Raw genomic sequence first — 22865 nt, forward strand, 5'->3', positions numbered from 1 at the left:
TTAGTGCCCGAAGCATGGCAAATGTCCATTTGGGTCCCTTGTTCCGACCTTGCTCCTCTCCTCCCCTCCCCCTCTCCTCCCCAGGTCCTTACGGCGAAGGGGAACTAGTCACAACCCAGTGGGTACTGCTTGAGGGTAATTTAAGAGGTGGCCTGGTCCGAACCTTAAAAAATTACATAGCAATCCTGAAACCATGACACGAAAAATATAGACATAAACCAGTGACTGCTGCGCTATGCCTCAGGGAATATAGAGCAGTGCATGAATACTTGAGCTAAGGTGACATGTACTGTTCTTACACATGGTTTTATGGATTGCCACAAACACCTACATTATATGACTGCAGGGCCAGTGCAAAGTTTTTCGACACCCAAGGCAACACTTTACCTTACTCCTCTCACACAAAAATACTGACTTTGCAGAAGAATAACGGAGTGCCTGCAATAGGCATGTAGTGGGTTAAACATCCCCAGCTGCGTGTCATCAATGATAGGCATGTGACTTGGGGATCCTATAGGATGAGTGGGTTTGGCTAGGATTAACTGAGTATAGGGGCAGGAAGGGGAGGAGGCTTCCTCTTCTTCCTGCTGAAATTCCCGCCCTCCCTCCCCTCTGATAGGCGGGAAAGAACGGCAGTTTTAATAAATTTGTTATATATTAGGTGTTGATTTTGCGTACATGGCTTGTTTTCGGTGCACTCACCTCTCATTGACTTAGGCCTGTTGCTGTAACACCCGTGTCGGGGTCAGTAACCTCACCCGGAGGGGTGGGTAGTCAAGACAACAAGGTTGAGTTGGATACCGCTTGTTATGAGTTAGGCCAGTTACGTTTGAAGTTGGGGTGGAGTTTAGTTTAATAGCCGTTCTTTCTTGGCCACCATTAATTAATCAATTAATTCAAACAATAAAATTAGTTTAAAATTTCCGAAAATAAATCAGTTAACAATTTCTGCCAAACCTAAGTCTCTGAGTCATTATTTCAGGTTTATATAGTACTAATGTTAAAGTGTTAAGGTTTAACATGCTGAAGAAGGACGGGTAAGATGATGGGATGTTTAGCTCAGGTGAATGTGCAGAGGTGATGTCTTAGTAGTTAAACACCTGCCATTTGCATTAAGTTCAACAAGGAGGCCTCTCTCAGAGTCATCTTTAATTTTGTGATAGTCAGTCTCAGGGGCGCCCCCCAGATTCTGTAGCACCTAGACAGCTGCCTTATGGTAGACCTGGCCCATACTAACTATGGCTATATACAGGAGTTGAAATCCACTTTGTGTTATCATGTTTGTCAGACCCATTTAACAATGATCGATAAGTCTTTTACCGCCTTTCAGATATCTATGAAGGCAGATACCACAGCTGCGCTGGTGAGTGGTAATGTCCCAGCTGCCAGGCACATGACCCACAATGCAAAGCATGGGGTTGGGTTCACTGGCATTTAAAATCGTATTCATTAATTTCATTGTGTTCCAAATGATCCCTTAGTAGTTGATTTGTTGAATGTTGTACAATGATTTCTTTGGCTACTTTTGTGTACTAACAAAACTGCTTTTGGACAATTTATGCATATTATACTAGATATAAGCCTGTCAAAACGACAGCTTCTGCAATGTACTTTAACTTTGAGCTACTGTATGTCCGTTTTTTAGTCTCACTTTGAGCTGTGACAGTTTTTAGCCCACAAACTCTCCACCCCACCCCCAATCCCTATCTGCTCCTACCTCCAATCTTTGTCTCTACAGCTCTCTCTCTACATATCCAGCAAGTTTGAAACAGATAAGTATCCCTACAAAAATTGCTTTCACTTTCTGTTATGACATCTTTTAGCACAAAAAGGAGTCATGTGGTCTATTAAGTGGCCTCTAGTTATCAATGGTGGTACTTTACCTCATAGAGGTGAGCAGTATTTAGCCTTTTATATATATATAGATATACATGGCACTGTGCACCTAATGTTTTGAACAGGTTGGGGACAATTCAATAACACACAATGACCACAAAATGCTGTTCTGTAATGGCACATCATGGGCATCAACTGTAACTTTTCCTCGCAACCCACAGGAGTTGCAGGAACCGTACTTAGTGGATACGTGGACAGTCGAGCATTGCTGCAATGTTTTGCAGCGCATCCCACCAAACTGAATTGCCCCCACTAAGTGGTATTGTTCAAGTTTCCGGTTCCATGGACTTCTAAATGGGGGACTGTGGCTTTACAGCATAGTCTGCAGATCATGCTTGTGTGTGTGCCTTGATTGGGCACCCAATTCTCTGTTTTACTATAACCGTCAGTGGCGTAACAATAGCACTGCAGCCCCCGCAGTCGGGGGGCTGCGGTGCTATTGTAATAGCGGTGCGGGTGGGAGCTGGGATGCCTGTCAGCGCTGCAGTGGTCCCGGCTCCCGTCCTGGCTTCATTCTGATGATATGAAGAATGGACCATCATAAAATGTCCGCCCCCATATAGCAGACAGTTCTCTGAAACTGTCTGCTGTATGGGGGAGGACATTTTGTGATGGTCCGTTCTTCATATCAGAATGAAGCCAGGACCCGGGACCACTGCAGCGCTGACAGGCACCCCAGCTCCCACCCGCGCCGATGACAGCCGGACTCCTGAGTATGTAAGTATACATGTAGTATGTATGTATATGTGGCGGCGGGCGGGGGATGCGGGGGGGTTGGGAGGGCGCACCAGAAACCTTTGACGGAGGGCGCTATTTTTGAATTTACGCCAATGATCACCGTCACCCAAATATTCCTGATGTCATTCCTGATGTCATTGATGGGCAATGCCCAAGACATTTAATTATAGGATGCAAAGTAAAATATGATACACATAGTAAGACACATACCTTATTTGCTGCTCTCCTTTCCTGCTTAGCTTTCATCTCTGCTAGCAAACCGCTCCCCATCACTTGAACACCATATCTCCTTCCACTTTGTGGACTACTTTTGCTGTCAGTCTTCACACCATCATCAAGCTGTAGAATCTCTTCTAAAGAGTCTGGCGTTTTTACCTCCTCTGACCTCTCTGTACTACTACTAGGTCCACTGCTCCCAGCACTCGCACTGGAACTCACAGCTCCATTGGTATCAGTCACTTTGTCTTTCTTGGCTAGGTCAGGAGCAGGACTTTTAACAGAAGATCTAGGAGATGGAGGCTCCTCAGTCACTATAACAGTCTGTGGACGTTCTGATTTAGATCTAGATTTAATCAAATTTAGAAAGCCACTTTTTCTAGACTCTCGCCTCTTTTTTTCTTCACCCTCATTAACGTCTTGAAATTCTCCTCCTTTGAAGGAATATTTTCTGTGACAAAAAGAAAAACAGTGTTTTAGCTTCTAATACTTATTTTTTACTTTTGTATATACAGTAGCAACATCATCAAACAGATATTATAACACCACATATACATGTAAGAATCATCATGTATAAATGTCTTCCAAGTACAGATGTGTCCTCATGCATCTAGTCTCAATACACCATGTACTGCGAGATGCGAGTGACCCGGAAGTAATGTCTGGTGGTGGTTTCACCATATAAGATGCGCAAACTGACCTTGCTAATTAAAATTATACTATACAGTATTACTATATTCTGTGTGTGACGGATGTTGTATCTGCATACAAAATGCTATGTTACAGTGTTTTCCACAAAATCATATAGGAAACACATCGTTTTGTGAGTAAAACACATTTTAAAAAGGAAAAAGTTGAACAAAAAGACCCTCTGTGCTAGCAAGTCAAGGCATGGCGTGACTAGAAGGGCTGTTTAAGGAGGTTAGATGGACGCATCTGTTACAATATTATAAAATGGCCAAAGTATTCCAAGTTTCTTTATCTGCACTCTTTATAAAAACACTGTATCGGAGAACACGAACAGTAAACTTTGGGGGAGTGCATGGCAAAGCTGTCCAGGGCGTGCATGGGGCCTGTGACTATGCACGATTGGGGTGTCACTGTACCTGTGCCAGTTCATTGCATGCTCATAAGAGATCCATACTGTGTGCGGGTGTGGTATAGGGTTCCAACATTCGGGATCCCGACAGTCATTAGCCCGACATCGGGATCCCGACTGCCCGGACTCAGACAGCATGGTGAGCACAACAAAGCCCCTTGCGGGCTTGCTGCACTCACCACGCTGCGGGCACGGTGGCTCGCTACGCTCGCCACCTATTCTATTCTCCCTCTATGGGGGTCGTGGACCCCCACGAGGGAAAATAGCAAGTGGCCGTCGGGTACCCGTCTGTCGGCATTTGACAGTTGGGATCCCGACGTTGAGTAAATGACTGTCGGGATCCCGTCCGGCACCCCTGTGTGCATTAGAGTATGAGCTTGGCTCGGGGCAAAACCGGGCCTTATAGCCATAAGCATGAACAGAAGGACAAAGTTGGCAGACTAGAAAGGGTTACCTCGCAGCAATGCAGTATCTTCCCTCACCACCTTGATAACGGTCACGCGCCATTGCAGTTGTTGTTAATATTTATTCCATATCAGCTATATACAATTATATTTTACTAGTTATGTCTGAATATCTAATATTACTGCATATGCTTTAAATAAGCTTTAATAACATTTATTGTATAAGAGCATGTCATTTTTTTTGGTGATTTGACTGGCCTACACAGAACCCTGACGTTAATATCTCCTTTAGGATGAACTGAAATGCAGAACGTGAGTCAGGTCCCTAGTGCTTTTGTGGCTGAATGCCTGCAAAGCCCGCAGTTAAAATTCCAAAATCTAGCAGAAAGCCATCGCAAATTAAAATTGACCTCCATTTTGCAAAAGCCAAGAAGTGTGTGCAATGTGTAGGATGCAGACTCCTCCTACCATGACTGGCTCCAGCCAGTGGCAGAGACTGCCTTGGGAAGTGGGTAAATTCATCTTTACCTCTTCAGGAAAGTATTACCCCTGTCCCCTCACTAGATGATAAGCTCCAAAGATGGATTCTTCCCAGCCCCATGCTGGAGGAAAAGGTCCCGAATTAGGCATTTCTTCATACTGCCTTGTTTTAGGTATATAGGGATTGGTTGCTGCAACTGCATTATTATCTTTTGTCATAGTCACATCTGCAACTATATACTAATACCAGTATCAGACCTTCCCCTAGTGTACAAGTGTGCATCTGAAAGTGCATCTGAAAGGACTAAGATGCCCACTTTGAGCATCTTCAGATACTGGCATACAGTTTGGTGCATCTTAAGACGCCACCATCAGCCGCCATATTCGATACTTGCATTAGCCTTTTAGTCAGTGAAGGTTTTCCATTCATAAAACGGACCATCTCCATACGTCTGAATTGCTACCTCCAAGTCACCACCAGTCCACCAAGAAATGCTCAGTTGCACCTACTTTAGACACATACAGTAGTAGAAAATCAGCATTGCCTCACATAGGACTGAGCTCAACCGGTCAGAGGGCTGTGTACTGAATCCTGATTGGAGGATACATACGCTTCTTTCCCTCTGTTCTGGTGCACTAGCAGGACCTCATTAATTATTCTGCATAATTGGCTGCACATATTTCATTTGCATCTGTGCAAACCTCCAGTAGTGAAAGAGTACAAGTACTCGAGCACCAAAAGAGCTGACGCTTTTGCATGAAAATACTCCACAATCTAAAAGATGAAAAAACCTAACTATAACAATAACAAAAAAAATAAGCATTTCTTGTTAATTATGAAACATTTGCTCCACAGCTGGATTTTCCACTCATTTAGCAAGTCTCTTGGCAACATAACCTGAGGAATACTTCCAATAAGCACAGAGAAGTGCATGTTCCATTGTATTCAATATCCACTTGCTGTCTGCTCAAACAGTGTTAAAAAATACACTTGTGAAGGGATTTCACAGTGTGCTGCAGCCATGTATTGAAGTATCAATTAAGTGTTTTGCCCTTTTCATTTCAAAAGCTGTCGTTTTGCTTTGCTACATTTTGCATGACTGTATAATTTATTAGGACGACATGCTGGCACAGTGGGTTTTATTGCTACCTTTTATTAAAAATTACTTATACAGCACATATATATTTTGCATAGTTTCACAGATGAAATGTAATCCCCCACATCAGTCTCTGCCCCAGTGGTGCGTACACTCTATATTCCCACCACACAAAAGCCAGGAGGAGCACAGCATTGGGTTTTAGCATACAGTACAGGGTTTGAGAAAACACAAGAACCTAGGTGAACACATGCAAACATAGGCAGCACATACTGTACTGTACATAAATAAGGCCCAGGCTAGAATATACATTATAGCCCAAGTAATGCGAGAAGATATAATATGAAGATACACTGATGTGAATTGTTTTCAACAGATAAAGAAAAGTTTTCTAAAAGACATTGAGCGGGATTCTCTAAAGCAGAAATGCAGTAAAAACCCCATTATCTGTTTTTTTTTTTACCGCATTTCTGTATGCCATAACCCCCCTCCGCAGTGACAGCACTGCGGAGGGAGTCGCCAGCTTTTGCCTATGGGCTTCTTACCGCATCGCTGTGTGAGGGATCCCTCACACAGCATGCCCTGCGGCCGGCTCCGGCGCTCTGCACATGCGCAAATGGACTCCGGGGACTCAAACCCGGAAGTCCAGCGCCGTGGCAGCATCGCAAGGGACAGCTCTTATCGCAAGAGCTGTCCCTTGCATTAATGATCGCATATGTTAGAGCTTATGCGATCATTGGCAATGCGAAGCCCGGCAGAGGGGGGCAATATTTCTTAGAGCATCCCGCCCATTAAAAGGAAATGGTCACAATACAGAAAAGGTCCATAGTATTTACTAGGCCAATCATAGTGGATGCTGCAATCTGTGGACAACATCTGGCTCACAGAACACAACATACAGACATATGTATCTGTAGACAGAGGCAAGGCAGCATCTTTAAGTTGCAGACTGGGCACCAGGAATGGCAATAAATAGTGCAGTCGGAGTACAGTACAAATGACATCCCGTCGGTCAGGATGCCGCCGGCCAAAAGGATTACACAGGCATCCCTATACGGAGAATCCTAGTAGGGGCTCTGTAAGGGATCCAACCCGCTCATCCTACTCGCATAACCCTCTCCCTGTAGCAGCCTACCCCCCTCCTCCTCAGCAGCCGGAGCCTAACCCTCCCTATTAGTGCCTAACCCTCGCACTCTGCCACCTAAACCTAGCCCCACAGTCTAACCCCCCTCCCAGCAGCCTAACCATAACCTTCCCCCCTATAGCCTAACCCCAAGTCCCACCACTGGTGCCTTAACCTATTGTAACTCCCCATCCCTGGCCGCCTGTTACCGCTCCCCTCAAACTCATTGATCAGGATTCCGGCTATCGGTATGGAGCCCTAGCATCTAAAATGGCTGTTTAATGCTCAAGAAGGCTAAATATGTGGACACATATGTAGAGTTTAAATGGGAGCCACTGTAATAAAACACAGTTTTAATTGTACAACAAAAGTAGTGAATTAAATGTGAAGGAATGTTAATCTATGGTGAGTACTGATCCTTTCAGCGCCTCTAACTGTATTTTCATGGTCTTGCTTACTTTGAGTCAAGTCTTGTCACTTTCTTGCTGAAAAACTCCTCCACGCCTTCATCTACTCTAGATGTCAGGCCATTCTGCTCTCCTTCTGGAGCGGCTTCAGCTCCAAGTTGCTGTAACACAACAAGAAAAGGTCACATTTAGTAAGTATCCATAGAAGCCCTTCAGTCAACATTCATCAGCCAAACATTATTTATTTATTACTTATTCAGCATCAGGGCTCAGAGCATAGTAAATTATGCAGTGTTCATACACAGAGATCAATAGCAAGGCCATATCATGTATGCATGCTGTCTATAGACAGCATATGAACAATACATATTTATGAAATACACATGAAAGCTAAATATGTGCATGTTTTCCTGATTGTAAAGAACAGTGATCTGCAGGCTCAGTGGGAACCAGGTATAACATGCTTAAATGTGCTGTAACCAACAACAACCAAATATCGTAGATTATGTATGTTATTTTACAAGTTCGAGTAGCACCTCATTATACCAGTTCATTTCATTTGTAACACTGGGGCAGATGTATTAAGCTTTAACAAGAGAAAAATGCAAGTGTAATAAAGAAAGATAAACATCCAGCCAATCACATCCTAACTGCCATGTAAAAGTCAGTAAGGAGCTGATTGGCTGGACATTTATCGCTCTTTATCACCCTTGCATTTATCTCGTTAAGGCTTAATACATCTGCCCCATTATACCATAGTAAATCACATGCCTCAAATTATTCTCTCATTTCTAGGCAGCTTTTAAGATGGAATTTGACATATAAAAATGTTGGGCTGTGTATTAGTGTCTCACAGCACGGAGGTCATGGGTTTGATTCCCACCATGGCCCTAACTGTGCAGAGTTTGTATATTCTCCCCATGCTTGCACAGGTTTCCTCCGTGCACTTCGGTTTCCTACCACTGAAGATCAATTTGTCAAACCTTCCGATAATCTGTGGTTTTTGAGTGCTGAATTTTAAAGGACAATAGTAATAAATAGAAAAGCCTCACCTCACGTTGCATATATTACTGCTGTCCTTTGAAAAAAAAACAAGCGATGTTCATGCACAGATCTCCCAAACACCCAATCCATTAAAATATGTGATTTTTAAATAAAGAAATATAGGGGGAAATTTACCAAGATGTGTATTCTACTTCACATGTGATGTTGCTATGGGCAACCAATCAAAATCTACTTCTTATTTATTTAGCACCCTCTTAGTAGACAGGATCTGATTGGTTGCCCAACATTCTACATTCATTAAAAAAACACATCTTAAAAAATAAATTACCAAAAGGGAAGTTAGAAAGGGAGAAGTAAGCAGGATGTGTGTATTCAAGTGGTCTAACCGCAAACATAACAAACCACAGCAGTCAAAAATACAGTATGTATAACGTGTTTCCACACTGGTCATTTTATATAGAGCACACACGCTTCTGAAGAAGGAACCTGTTTCCGAAACGCGTTAAGCATGTTCTATCGCTGTATGGACATTTGGCATCCTGTTGACAGTAAATGGTAACGGAGGACCCTGGACTGAGCTCCCCCTTGTTTCCGGACTAAGGGACCCAGAACAGACGACTACTCCCTACATCTTCCTGCCTGCTGTTTTGCCTGGAACCATCTTGTCTATGCCTTTTTAACAGTCACCACTTTGTAAGTGCAGTGTTTAGATTAAAAGCTTTTTCACTTGACTGATTTGCACTATGTCTTTTCCTATTATGTCTCCCCTGTATGCATATTAGGGGAGAACTTGGTGGATCTGACTGGATTATTCAAGCCATTCATTGTACATAACTCCTGTGCGATCTCTGACCAGTTGCAATTGGTTTTGTATAATTTATATTTTGATCACTTAAGGTTATCTACCTTTGAACCTAGCTACCTCTGAGCGCTATATTTCAGATTCACTCCTTTTCCATTTTATAAGGGGACAAGAATCTGATCATATCAGACAATCACAGTACTGACACTTCATCGGCCAACATACATCTAGGGACAGAAAAATTCAGCTTGTTAAACAGGGCAAAAAGTTTGGTAACTAAATGAGATGAAAACACTACAGGAATTGTATTGTCATGTGCATATTCAAGGGTCCTAGATAATCAGGTCAAGCAAATGTAATGGGGCCTACAAACGTAGTGATCCCCGGCCATTTTCAAAGTGATCTCACTGGAATGCTTACAAAATGCCCCTACATCGCTGTAGGGGCATAGCTATAGCGATGTGCGTTTCCGCGCATTGCTATCGCCCCTGCGATTAATATCCAGCAGACTGGTTAACTCTATAATCACCAGTGTCAGGGCCTCTGTGAGAACACTGGCCCTGACAGATCGCTCAGCGGCACATCGCTGTGCAGCGCTGTGTGCTGAGCGATCTAGCATTGCTTAGAATGCTCACCTCCCCGTGTGTAGTCCCCTTAACAAGTTTCCTTAGCACATACACCGACAATAAATGGCATTGTTCTGTATTTTTTCATGCATTCTTACTAATAAAATTAATAAAAATATCTGTACGAACATTGGCTTTGCTGGGCTGCTGTTTCTTTATCCTCTTTGGCCGCAATTTAGTAAAGTGCTCTAGTTTCTTTGCTTCATCTGATGGCAGTTCTGCAATGACACTGGATGAGCGCTTATCCTGCTTGTGGGAGGAATACGGAGGGTCCTCAATGTGTATAGGGACATCTTCAAGTGCCTTGTCCAGGTCAAACTCCATTTCTTTTAAAACAAAAAGATCTAATGTTTGAAAAAAAATAAACCAAAGCAATTTGGAAATTTTAGCCTTCAGGGAGCATATATAACAGGGTCAGAGAATGCAGGAGGTGAGGGATGCCGGATGATCTCCAGCTTTTTTTTTTCTCTTGTAAATGATAATCGCTTTAAAAGAAAGTCAGAGTAGGCTGGCATCCCCCACCTACTACATATAACCCCATATTTCAAAGTAAAAAAAAAAAAAATACAGATTTGCACATTACCAATTTTATGGGGCTAAATCACTGTATTTGCTCAGGCGAGTTCTGTTGGGTGCCAGATGACTGGCCGATGGTCGGGATCACGTTGGTCAGTAAACCGATGTTGAAATCCCGACTGTTCGACTAACCGACCGTTGGGAACCCGACTAACAGGCACTATTCTCCCTCGTGGGGATCCAAGACCGCCATAAATGAAGAATAGAACCTGTGGCGGGTGCAGCGAGCCACTGACTCCACAGCATAGTGAGCGCAGCGCAGCGACCCTGCAAGGGGAATTTTTTGCGTTATCCCCCTGCCGGATACCAGCAGCCGGGATTCTGATGTCTGTATAATGACCATTGGTATCCCGAACATCGGCCAGTCATACCACACCCGTTTTGGTCCCTTTGTACCCTTTTTACTATGTTACCTATCCAAAGGTGAATTATTCTTTAAAAATGGCTGTACTCCTGAAGTGAATTTGGGGGATAAAATACTCCATTATCATCTGTTAACAGATATGTGCAAGTGTGTCAAAATATATTCACAGGCCCACTGTAATGGAAAAAGGGTAAAGGAAACAGCTGGAGGCCTCCTTGGCAACGCAAGTGAGTGTGGGTCCTGCAGCGACCTCTACCCCTAAGGGGAGCTGGTAAAACCAATAACAGAATTATTCAACCAGTCACTAGCTACTGGAGTAATCCCAGAGGACTGGAAAACAGCGAATGTAGTCCCACTGCACAAAAGTGGAAGCAAGGAAGAGGTAAGCAACTATCGACCAGTGAGCCTTACATCAGTAGTAGGGAAATTGATGGAAACACTCTTAAAACAAAGAGTTGTAGAATATCTCAAAACCAGCAATTTACAGGATCCAAAACAGCATGGGTTTACTGGGGGAAGATCATGTCAAACAAATCTTATTGACTTTTTTGACTGGGTGACTAAAGTAATAGATCAAGGTGGGGCTGTAGATGTAGCTTATCTAGACTTTAGTAAAGCTTTTGACACTGTCCCACATCGCAGACTGTTAAATAAACTTGAAAGCTTGGGATTGGATTCTAAGATAGTTGAAAGGATAAGAGCGTGGTTGCAGGACAGAAAACAGAGAGTTGTAGTAAACGGAGTACAGTCAAAGGAGGGAAAGGTTACAAGTGGAGTACCCCAGGGATCTGTACTTGGACCGGTGCTTTTTAATATCTTTATTGGTGATATTGCAAATGGAATTGAGGGTAAAATGTGCCTTTTTGCAGATGACACAAAGGTATGCAACAGGGTAGACACACCAGGAGGGGTAAAACAAATGATTGAGGATCTAGGCAGATTAGAGAAATGGTCAAGAGAATGGCAACTACAGTTTAATGCCAAAAAATGCAAAATCATGCACTTGGGTCTCAGAAATCCAAAGACTCAATATAGTATAAATGGCACTATAATGGAAACTACTGAGGAAGAGAGGGATCTAGGTGTCACTATTTCAGGGGACTTAAAAGCAGGTAGGCAATGTAACAAAGCAATGAAGAAGGCAAGTCAGATGCTTGGTTGCATAGGGAGAGGTATCAGCAGTAGAAAGAAAGAAGTAATAATGCCACTGTATAGGTCATTGGTACGACCTCACCTAGAGTATTGTGTTCAGTTCTGGAGGCCATATCTCCAGAAGGATATAAATACATTAGAGACTGTACAAAGAAGAGCAACTAAAATGGTGCATGGCCTACATCACAAAACGTACCAGGAAAGACTAAAAGATCTTAATATGTATACTTTAGAGCAGAGAAGGGAAAGGGGGGACATGATAGAAACTTTCAAATATATCAAGGGCTTTAACAAGGTACAGGTGGGAGACATTCTTCACAGGAAGAGGAGCAACAGAACACGAGGACATGCACTGAAACTAGAGGGAGGAAGATTCAGGGGAAATGCGAGGAAGAATTTTTTCACAGAAAGAGTAGTAGATAAGTGGAATAGCCTCCCAACAGAGGTGGTAGACGCAAATACAGTAGTACAATTTAAACATGCTTGGGATAAGCATATTGATATCCTTACAAAAAAATAAGGATCAAATATGGTTTGAGGTAACATGTTTAAAAAAAGGGGCAGACTAGATGGGCCAAGTGGTTCTTATCTGCCGTCAAATTCTATGTTTCTATGTTTCTAAGGAAAAGACTGGATCTAGTCAATATCCAATCCCAATGCTACGAAAGCAGTTGGTCAGGATCTTGGACACACAAAATCCTAACTGATTCCGTCTGTAAGCATTGGTGTTAGAGTTAGGCACTAATTGGAGGGCTAGGTTGCGGGAGGGAATGTTTAGATGCCTAAGGGGAAGGGTAGGCTTAGTGTAGGAGGAGTGGGTTAGGGTTAGTATAGTTACCAAAATTTGGATTTTGAATGTTGGAATTCCATTGAGATTCCGCTGCTGGAATTCTGACCATTGGCGTGCTGAGCATCAGAAATTTGTACCCAACCCAAAAAGACAGCTCAGTAAGTACTGATTTCTCTTAGTTTCAGTCAGACAACTCTGGGTACACTCTCTGCTAGCCAATGAGGCAAAATAGTCTATGATAGCTCTTGTATTAGGACAACTGTGACTTCGGGTTAAGCTTGGAAATGGCAACTCTAAATCTATGCACACATTGTATACATGTACTCCTCAGTAACTGAGTTCTTTGCATACTCACCGAAAGCTCTGGACACCGGCCGCAGCATCCTGCTGTGAATGCTCTTTCTCTTGGACTTGGGAGTCATCTGCAATACAAACATACAGAGTTTCCCTTAAAATCCAGAAATCTTTTTGCACTTAACATAAATTTCAAGCTATAAAATATTATTGTAAACACAATAAAATAAAAATGGATTGGCATATCTTTGCTTTAATATTTGATATTACTAGAACAACAGAAATATGCTGTAATCTTCATGCACATTCCAAACTCACATCAACATGAACAAGGCTTAGGAAATGTCACACCAAGCTGACAAGGTCACATACATTAGAGGCCAGCTGGTTACACTTACTGTAAATATTTGTGTAACTAACAAATGAGTCTAGTCAGATTATAACAGACAAATATGCAAATAAAATAAAATGGACTAACGATATGCTCTAGGCATAAGTTATTATAATCAGATATCAGCTATAAGCAATCAGTTGCTGTTAGTGTAATCTGCCAAAAAGGGTCATATTTCTTTGCATAGAGATGTAACTAGGGACGTGCGAGCAGTGTGATCACAAAGGGCACGGGGCAGTACCATAACTGTCCTATGGCACCTACTTTACATGGGTCATCCAGGTGCCTGGAATGCTAATCCAAGGGATGCTAAGGGTAGGCACCTTGCAGCCAGTAGCGCTATTGCTAATCCAAGGGATGCTAAGGGTAGGCACCCTGCAGCCTGTGCAGCTACCTGGAGCATCCTTAATACAGGTAGGGCGGTACTCTGCTTCCCAGAGATAGCAGCCTGCCCTTAAGACCCAGTGTCATGACAGGTTTAGGGGCGGTGGTAGCACAGGACGCACTGTTGCATCGCTATCCCTATGGCATTCATGCATCTGGATCTGGAATGTAGTACCACCATTTCCCATTTGCATAACCATCAGCATTGCAGCTGCTCCATATTGGGTGTTAAAGATCTGTCTGAAACAAGTGCCCCACCTCCATTTGCACAATACTGAATTTGGCTTAAATATCCATGACACTCTCAATACATGGAACAGTTCAGCGTGTCCTCGTTATCACTAAGGAATTACCATCTTAGTGTGGTAACAGCTCTTATTATATTTGGATTTATGATGTGCAGTCCAACAAATTCCCCCCCATGTTTTCTCTGTATTTGTGTATATATATTGTTCCCTTTAAAGTGAGACTCCTGTTTGGACTAGCACTACCCCCCCCCCCCCCCCTCCCATCTTTAGGTCATTTTGAATAGTATATGGGTCCTTGCACAGCTGTCTCCACATTAGAATGGGCACTATTATAGATAAATGTATGTAATGTGTCAGTATGAGGGATGTATTGACCTTCCTGATAAATGTTCACCTTGACTTCATAGGTGGGTTACATTGGTGGCCAAACATGTAGTAAGAAAACGTAATCTTACTGCATGGTAAAATGTAGAGTTTGTATAATAGTTCTTATTATCAGTATTATTATTATTATTATTATTATTATTATTATTAGTGCTTGAAGTGTGCATCTAAATTTTCTTTTTACAAGGTATCAGAACTTATATCATTATTCTTATACCAAAACATTAGATGTGATGAACATAACCCTGCCAACTCTAACATTATTGAAGTAAGTTCTAAATATGGGATTAGACAGGAGTGGGGAACTGAATAAAAGTTACGATCACCTGACACATCAGCTTGCTGGCAGAAGCTATGTTCATAGAAACATAGAATTTGATGGCAGATAAGAACCACTTGGCCCATCTAGTCTGCCCCTTGTACATTGTTCAATGCTGTTTAGTAATCTCTCTATAGCCCTGAACGAAACCTCTCCATCAGCAAGTAATAGAGGTTTCAGGCTTAAATTGCGATTGACTGGATGTGCTGGTCAGTCTGGGACTCAAATGTGCCTGAAAACACTACTAGAGGGGGAACTGGGAAATGAAAGCATACATTTAGTTTGGCTCTGGGTTTATCAAGAGCTATTGTGCTATGGGCGTGGATCACATCTAGCGAAAGACTGTTATGCGCCTTCCAAAAGAAGAGAAACATTGTACTTGGTCACTGCACTACAGGTGGGGGTGATTAAAGATTAGACTGCCAATGCAAAATACAGTTTTCGGTAAAGGTGTGTCCGATAAGTACTTGGGGGTTGCGTTTGCTCTCTCTGATCTGGGTGTGGTATGATTCAATTTGCAGAGTTTTTGCATCTTCTGATAAAAGTGCAGTGGCCATTCTTGTTTGTAAGCGATTTACCTACAGTAGTAGCGTACTTGACCCAAGTCACAGGTAAGCCAGCTGCAAATCAGTAACATCAGTCCACTTACAGTACTACAAGAACTCATGTTTCTACTGAAGTGTTCTAGATTAGATTTTCAGTGAGCAAAGAACAAAGGATTAAGGATACTACTCTATACAGCAAGGCCCTAATACGTTCTTATTCAATACTGTAATATAAATAAAAGTCTGTTTAAAGGAAGTAAGTGTTGTTAGTGGTTCCAGAATTCAATTCAATTCTATGTCAGGTCCATATGGTGTGTTACGGGGTGCACGCCTTTTGAATAACATGAAACGCCTTGAACAGGGAAACATACTATCTAGGATACAAAAGTCCCCAGACATCAGAGCATTAATTATTGACATAGGAGCAGAGAAAAACAGACTGAGTCATCACTTCAGATGCAATGATTATAATATCTCACCACTTAAAGCAATACACATTAGAAGCAGCTATGTTTCCGGCTTAAATAATATTTTAGAGAATGCAACCATTCATTTTGGTCAGTGCTGTCCGTGGTTTGTGTACACTTTCTGTCATGAATAACTGTTCAGCCCACAAAGCTCATGTCACCACTATGCAGATGAAAACTGCATTTAATGCTGCAGAAACATTGTGCGCAGGATCCCAGTATCCACTGCGGTGACACCAGTTTGCATCATATTTGTGCCCAGCTTCTTCCACAGGTAATGTTGAGCTTTTGCTTATGTACAACTGGTTGAAATACAAGACTGATTTAGGCACTAATGTCAAAACTGTTTACACGACCAATCTACCAGTCCTATTCCCCGATACACCCAAAACAGGGGCTTATGTGGTGATAAGCCAATCTGATATGTGTACACCCCAGAGATACTGAACCCTTGAAAGCAATCCTATGAAAATGAGGGATTTGCAGGGTATGCTCAGATATTCTGAGACTAATGTACAGGAGATGTGGCAACAGGAAGCCTCATACAGTGCTCAGGTCTGGACCCTTGAACGCAACAAGCTGGGGCCCAGACCTCTTAGTAGTGTGATCTTCCCCCAAATGTTTTAGCTTTTTACCATCGAGAAATAAATATAAAGCCCCTGAAGAATGTAATGTTTCCCAAATGATTTTACACATAAAACTAAAATATTACCTTAGTTATACCTACCAAACAACGCCTAATTGCTAAACATTATACAAACAACATTCTGTACAGATGTGTCCTTATAAGCCTAGCCTCAATACACCTGACGTGTGTGAGTGGCGCCAAGCGGTGTTACAGCTTTTTTGCCCAAATTTGTGTCTTAGCTGTAAAGTGATGCAACAAATCCAGTTAATTGAGACTGTTAATTCATCTGCGTCTGACTGAGTCTGAATCTAGTCTGTATTGGAAGTACAACAGAACTTAGCATGAAAAAAGTCATGGCTGCCGAAACCATAGCCCTTTGTATACAGATTCAGACTCTGTGGGCCAAACGTAATAGGGTGAGAGAGATTTTGGGAGAGTTTTACCATTCTTTTTGAAAGCGCCAATCATCTACACTGCAAAACCAGATTGATCTTGCCATGTAAATTGATTGCCGCTAGAAAATAAAGGGAAATTTCCCACCTAAATCTCACACTCTATTACATTTGGTCCTGTTGTATGTTTTATCACATTGCGATTAAGATGCACATTCACATGAAAACGATGGTTGCAATCCAACTAGCCCAAACTTTAGCATGGCTAGAATGGATCTGTGGTGAGATTGCAGCAATAGCGTATGAGGATACATCAGTAGGTAAGCAATGCATGTTGATAGGGCTCCTTTATAGTACAAAACATGCCTATTCACAACACATCCTTTGAGGTGCAAATATGTTGTCTTTCAAAAAGTCCCTCAATTTTGCCTTCTGTTTTTTTTTTTTTGCACTGCAGACACTTTCACCATCATCTTGCAGTCCTCAATTAGGCATACCTCCCAACATGACCCATTCCAGGAGGGACAAGATGCTCTTTTCCTGGATATCCATGCCAGTGGCAGATGCAGATGCTGGGCTGCAGCACAAATTCAGAGAGGGGAACCCCACCAACTGCCACCCCAAATACCATAGTCTGTAACTCACTGGCAGGTGTGGCTCCCCTATTTGAATATTGAACAGTGGTGCAGTCCACCTCTGCAACTGCCGCAAGCAAGGAAGTCCAGGAGCAGAGCATTTTGCTCCTTCTGGAATGGGTCATGTTGGGAGGTATGATTTAGGTGGGAAAGAAATGAATGACAATAAACTGTATATGGACACCTGGTAAAACTGCTTTAACCTCTAAAATGTAGACTGTGCACCAATTTAAGCTATTTTTGGCCATTACATCCTAAAGTCACTGCAAGTGTGAGATTGGGAACGGATATGGAGAGAGTTGGGTCCACCCAGCCCATGCTCTTAGTCGTTGCATCACCGTGGTAACAGAACTCTGGTCTACCTGTATATATTTGGCAGTGAAAGCTGCATATTGGCCAGTAATCAGAAGAGGTAGAAAGGAGTAAATTGGGGACCAGTAGAACTCAACTCATGGAAGCAAAAGCTAAAGTATTGTATATGGGTCAAATAGTGCAAGGTCTTCTATGCAGAATTTCCTCCCCTGGCACTGAAACCTCTGTTTGTAGCTGCAAAGCCATCTATAGGACATAACAGTAAGGAAGGAAACCTCATAGTAGTACAATCTCCTCAACTTCTCTAGTTCAGAAATGATCCCTAGGAGTATATGTACTATGTGCTGGCTTAAAAAATTGGTGATATTTCCCAAGGCAACCAATCAGATTCGAGATATATTATCTTATAGAAGGTACGAGATAAATGATAAGTACAATTTGATTGGTTCCTATGAACAACACCGCCACTTCTAGAAAGCTGCACTACATATACATATACCCCCTAATGGGCATCATTTATATTTAATGCTTGCATCCTACTGTACTGTTAGTGTAATAACGGTGTTCACCGTCATCCAGGAATCAGACATTTAGCAGAGAGATAAATGAAGCATGAAAGTAAAAAGACACAGGAAAAGCGACAGAAAACAACATTACTTACACTTCTACAGCAGAGAGTCTCCAAGCAGCAAAAAGAAAGAGAAAGGATGTGAATAAAATAGGAAAAGAAGCTACTGTAACACAGTTTTTAAAAAGCAGAGAAAAGTAAAGAAAAAAATAAAGGACACATTCAGTTACAGGGAAACAGGGGAAAGAGACAGTAAATATACTTCAATCTCTTCTGCTTATGAGTCCATGAAATGATCATATTCTCCGGTGACAGGTGAAGAGAGAATATGATGCTCTAGAACGGCATTTGTTAAAAAAAGCATAAGCTGAGACAATGATCCAAAGAAAAACTTTCCAAATAAATCCTTAATCCCTATTGTCAGCTACAGTAACTTGTGCCGCAATTATCACTGCAACATTATAAACAAGCGTTATAGAATAACCTATTACATTATGTAATAACCTGCATATTTATTAATAAAAACCGACCCTCTATCTATTAAAATATATATTGCAATAAAGAAAGGCCACATATATAAATAAAGAATATAAGGGCACAACATATAATACAATATGGTTAGATGCAGCTCTTTATAAAGTCAGAAATCAGAAAATTAAAAAGTTAAAAAGGGAGATCTGAACTACGTATAGTATAAAAAGCAATAACAAATAAATCTTTAAAAAAGTGCAATAATAGAATAAAATAGAATCAACTTTATTGGCCATGTGTGCTTGCGCACACTAGGAATTTTTTGTGGCTATACAGTGCAGCATCAAGCAGGGATGAAGGGGGGGGGGGGGCATTCTATACATTACATTGAGACATTACATGCGGGGAACACATGCCCACCGAGCAGCATAGCGCCTCGGCAGCCATCAGCGGCGCCACTGGTCACTGCAGCAGCCAGGTAGGTAACAGTATGAGCAGGGACAGTACAGTATCACATAGGGAACACATACCCGCCGAGCTGCAAATTTATATTTATAATATCCATCTCTGGAAAAGGCATGAACAGTAGGGTTTCCTTTACTTGGATGATTTCAATAATCACTGAAAATGCAAATGACTAAAATGCACACATTACTTTTCAGATATAAGCATACTTGTCTACTTTCCCGCAAGTTGCAGGAAGGAAATACCCAGGGCAGTCCCAGGCACCCATGGAACAGTGACCAAATCTCTAGCATTCCGCGCCTTTCCTAATCAAGTGGGCAGCACAGGGAGAGTAACTGGGGAATTCCATTACGGTATGGAGTAGACGTGGCTAAATTAAGCAAATTTGTGTTAAAAACCCCTCCATTCCCAGCAGATACACGAATCATAGAATCTTGGAGGCGGTAGTCTAGTAACGGAAAGCCCAGCCCCACCTTCCCAATTTGCATGCAGTGTCTTGTAAGGTAGGCAACTATGAATTTAAGTGACCCAGTCACATCTGTTGCTGCTACGCAATTCGGTAGTTAGTTGGTTTGTTATTTTTCCAAGATCCGTAGATGCATGTGTGTGTGTGTGTGTGTGTGTGGGTGTGTGTGTGTGTGGGTGTGTGTGTGTGTGTGTGGGGGGGGGGGGGGCTATTTCATAAATATGTACATGCTGTTGTATCTCTCTGCTATACAGTTTTACACTGGCTGGTTCTCGCTTTTGGAAAATATAGTGAACTCCACGGTGTATAAACCCACCCCACACACATTTTCTAACACCAGCCGCAGCTCGTTACTGGTTTGGGGGGAAGCCCAATAATTTTTTTTTATTCTAAACATTGTTTAATATTTAATCTTCTAAAGCCTACACAGATCAAGGGATATATCTGAAAGTTGTAGACAAAATTATATGATGGACATCACAGGCTGGAGTTCTACGGGGACTAAAATCAGATGGTTAATAAATGCTGGATTTATAGACAGCAATCTGACAGTGGTGTGTATCAGCTTACAAAATACTGCTTTAAACTACTTGTAATTAGAATGAAGTTTTATTTGCTTTACTCCTACTCATTAATTTCTTATAAATTGCATTCATCTAATTAGGTTTTTATTGCCTAAAATTTCAGAATTACTAATGTCATTACATTAACCCAATACAGACATGTAGAGGTAAATCTTCAATTGAACACTATCATCTTCTAGAAAGTGATAAATAAATAAGTAGAATCTGATTAGTTGATAATCTAAATGAATTGACTCCATCATGCTCAATATACTAAGTTTCATGCAATTCTATGAGGAATGATGCAAAATCTCATTTCTTACCATTGCTATAAACATTACTTTTTTTTTAACCAAATAACCTTTTTTGTGCTGTCCTACATACAGTTTACAGAATTTGTATATTTGAAAACGTAGCAATTGCCACGGACTTGTATCAGTCAGTTTGAGGTACAACAGTATAAATTACTATCAACACTGCTAGAGGACATCTTCCTTCTTGGAAACCTTCAATGTGTCAGTGATATGGTCCTCTCCCCTCTCCTCTGTAGTCTACTTTTAACATTTTGTCTTTGTCCCTTAAGATTAAAAAAATGTGATTCATTTGTAGCGAGCTGTCTGCTCAATGACATGTGCACCAAGGGAATTGCTGATCTGACGGCTTAATGAAGTGAATAAGCACATGAACCCTGAGGCTCTGCGAAAGGCTCTATGATAATCTTTCATGAACTTAAAAAGCTAGAAGTCAGCACCCAGGTTCCCCTACCCTAAGCTGTGCACGATGACAGAATCCGGTCAGTAAACAAGAATATAAACCAACTCACTAATAAAGTACTGTGAAATGTTTTATTTTCTGACATAACTAGACAGATGTAGTAATCTAGAGGTGTGGTACTCCAGGGAAGATGCATAGGATTTATGTCAAGAACAGCAGCACATTCTAAAAACTATACAGGAATAAATTGCACAATGCAGCACATATTGGTATGGGCGAAATGTACTGCATTAGCTCAACACAATCAATAAATTGGGATTGTGGTACACCTTGCAATATGTGCAGCTTGTACAATAAGTTAAAGAAGAACGACTCATTCAAACTAACCTCCCCACCAGGAATAACAACATAGGTCTGCTGTCCAAAACTAGGTGAGTGTTTATTATCCTGCCAGAGGAAGCAAATGCGGAAATCAACATCTCCAACAACTCCTATCAACAGCTATGAACTTCTATTTCCAGAATCGGAACTGATCACTAATCAGTTGCCAAGGTCCAGCATATCACAGATAAACGGGTCATAGAATGCTGTTGGATGAGATGATATTAAAAATATCTCCTTTAACACTGGCCTCAGTTGCACCAAAATAGCCCCTTTCGTGACACATCCCGGACGACTGCGCTTAGCACCTCTTTTGCTTAGGTTGTGTGTCCCAGTCACATAAAACAACTGCAAGTGACATAACAATATTGTGATATTTGTACATCTGTGTGCAACTGAGTCCAAGACTATGTAGAACATGCACGATGTGAGCAGACTGAGCTTTTCCTGATGCTATGCCCCGTTTTACTTCATCTGCGACTTTGTACATGTAGTAGACCAATTTCTGTGCACTTTAAGTCAAAGCCCTGCATCTGTAGTACTCTGTTAAAAGGATTTTCATACCCTGAAAATGGCTTTTCACTTTTCATGTGACTAAGATGCAAAATTTCTAAAAAGAAATACAGTTACCTACTTCTTTCAGAGTGGGGTATTCAATGCCGCAGCGAGCGACCGGCGAGGGGGTTAAAAAGCGAGGATTGCTGAAAACCAGCGATCCTCGCTGTTTAACCCCCGCGCCGGACGCTCGCTCTATTCAACGATCTGGGGAAATCCTCGCCGTCACAGGACGGCGAGAATTCCCCAAAACAGCGAGACCCGTGGCTATTGCAGAAAACTCGCAGTTTTTAGCCGCGGGTCTCGCTGCTTCTGGAGCCGCATCCGCCAATTCCCCCTCGCTCAAAAAACGGAGCGAGGGGGAATTGGCGGATGCGGAGGCTGTGTTGAATGCTGTCAGGGTGAGTGGTGACAGCGAGCAGGAAGCCCTGCTCGCTGTCACCACTCGCAAACAGCATTGAATACCTGCCAGAGAGTCTCTCACGTCATATAGCATAATGATGCCCAGAGTATGAGGACACATTTGTAGTTGTGGTAAGAGATCTTGTCTAAATACTATATATTGTACGTATACTGCAGTCTACATATACTCTATCTGGGAGGAGAAGGGGGGCTGCCACTGCTCCCAGCCACATGACAGTTACAATGCGTAGGTGCTGGGACCCCGTCGCAAGCACAGTAGTGGCAATGGTACTGTGCAAGCGCAATAGCCTGGCTGGATAAGGGCTGTCTCAGCTGAAGCCCATAAAAGTTGGCTAGTGCTGAAGCCAGCTCTCTGTTTATTGCAGCCCGGACTGGCAGTCCCAGAGAGAGGAAACACCTCCAAGATGGGATTGCCTGGCAGGTAAGAATTCCAATAGGAAGTCACTGCCAGTCTCAATAAAGCCAGCGCAGTCTCATGGACTGTA

General features: G+C 42.1%; 1 protein-coding gene across 5 annotated transcripts in view; it reads right to left on the reverse strand.

The window, feature by feature from the left end:
- CARMIL1 (capping protein regulator and myosin 1 linker 1) overlaps positions 1-22865 on the reverse strand; it is a 458885-nt gene that overhangs the window by 13119 nt on the left and 422901 nt on the right. For 2 of the 5 annotated variants that reach the window (XM_083187811.1, XM_083187807.1), the window contains 5 exons: positions 18436-18453; positions 13131-13197; positions 10023-10237; positions 7512-7621; positions 2845-3301 (listed from right to left, as the gene is read on the reverse strand). In XM_083187811.1, the coding sequence (XP_083043937.1) occupies positions 2845-3301; positions 7512-7621; positions 10023-10237; positions 13131-13197; positions 18436-18453 (867 nt within the window). The remainder of the gene's footprint in view (positions 1-2844; positions 3302-7511; positions 7622-10022; positions 10238-13130; positions 13198-18435; positions 18454-22865) is intronic. The other 3 variants (XM_083187808.1, XM_083187810.1, XM_083187809.1) reach the window with 3 other exon arrangements.

The sequence above is a fragment of the Crinia signifera genome, chromosome 5, assembly GCF_055691185.1.
Source record: "Crinia signifera chromosome 5, ASM5569118v1, whole genome shotgun sequence".
Lineage (NCBI taxonomy): Eukaryota > Metazoa > Chordata > Amphibia > Anura > Myobatrachidae > Crinia > Crinia signifera.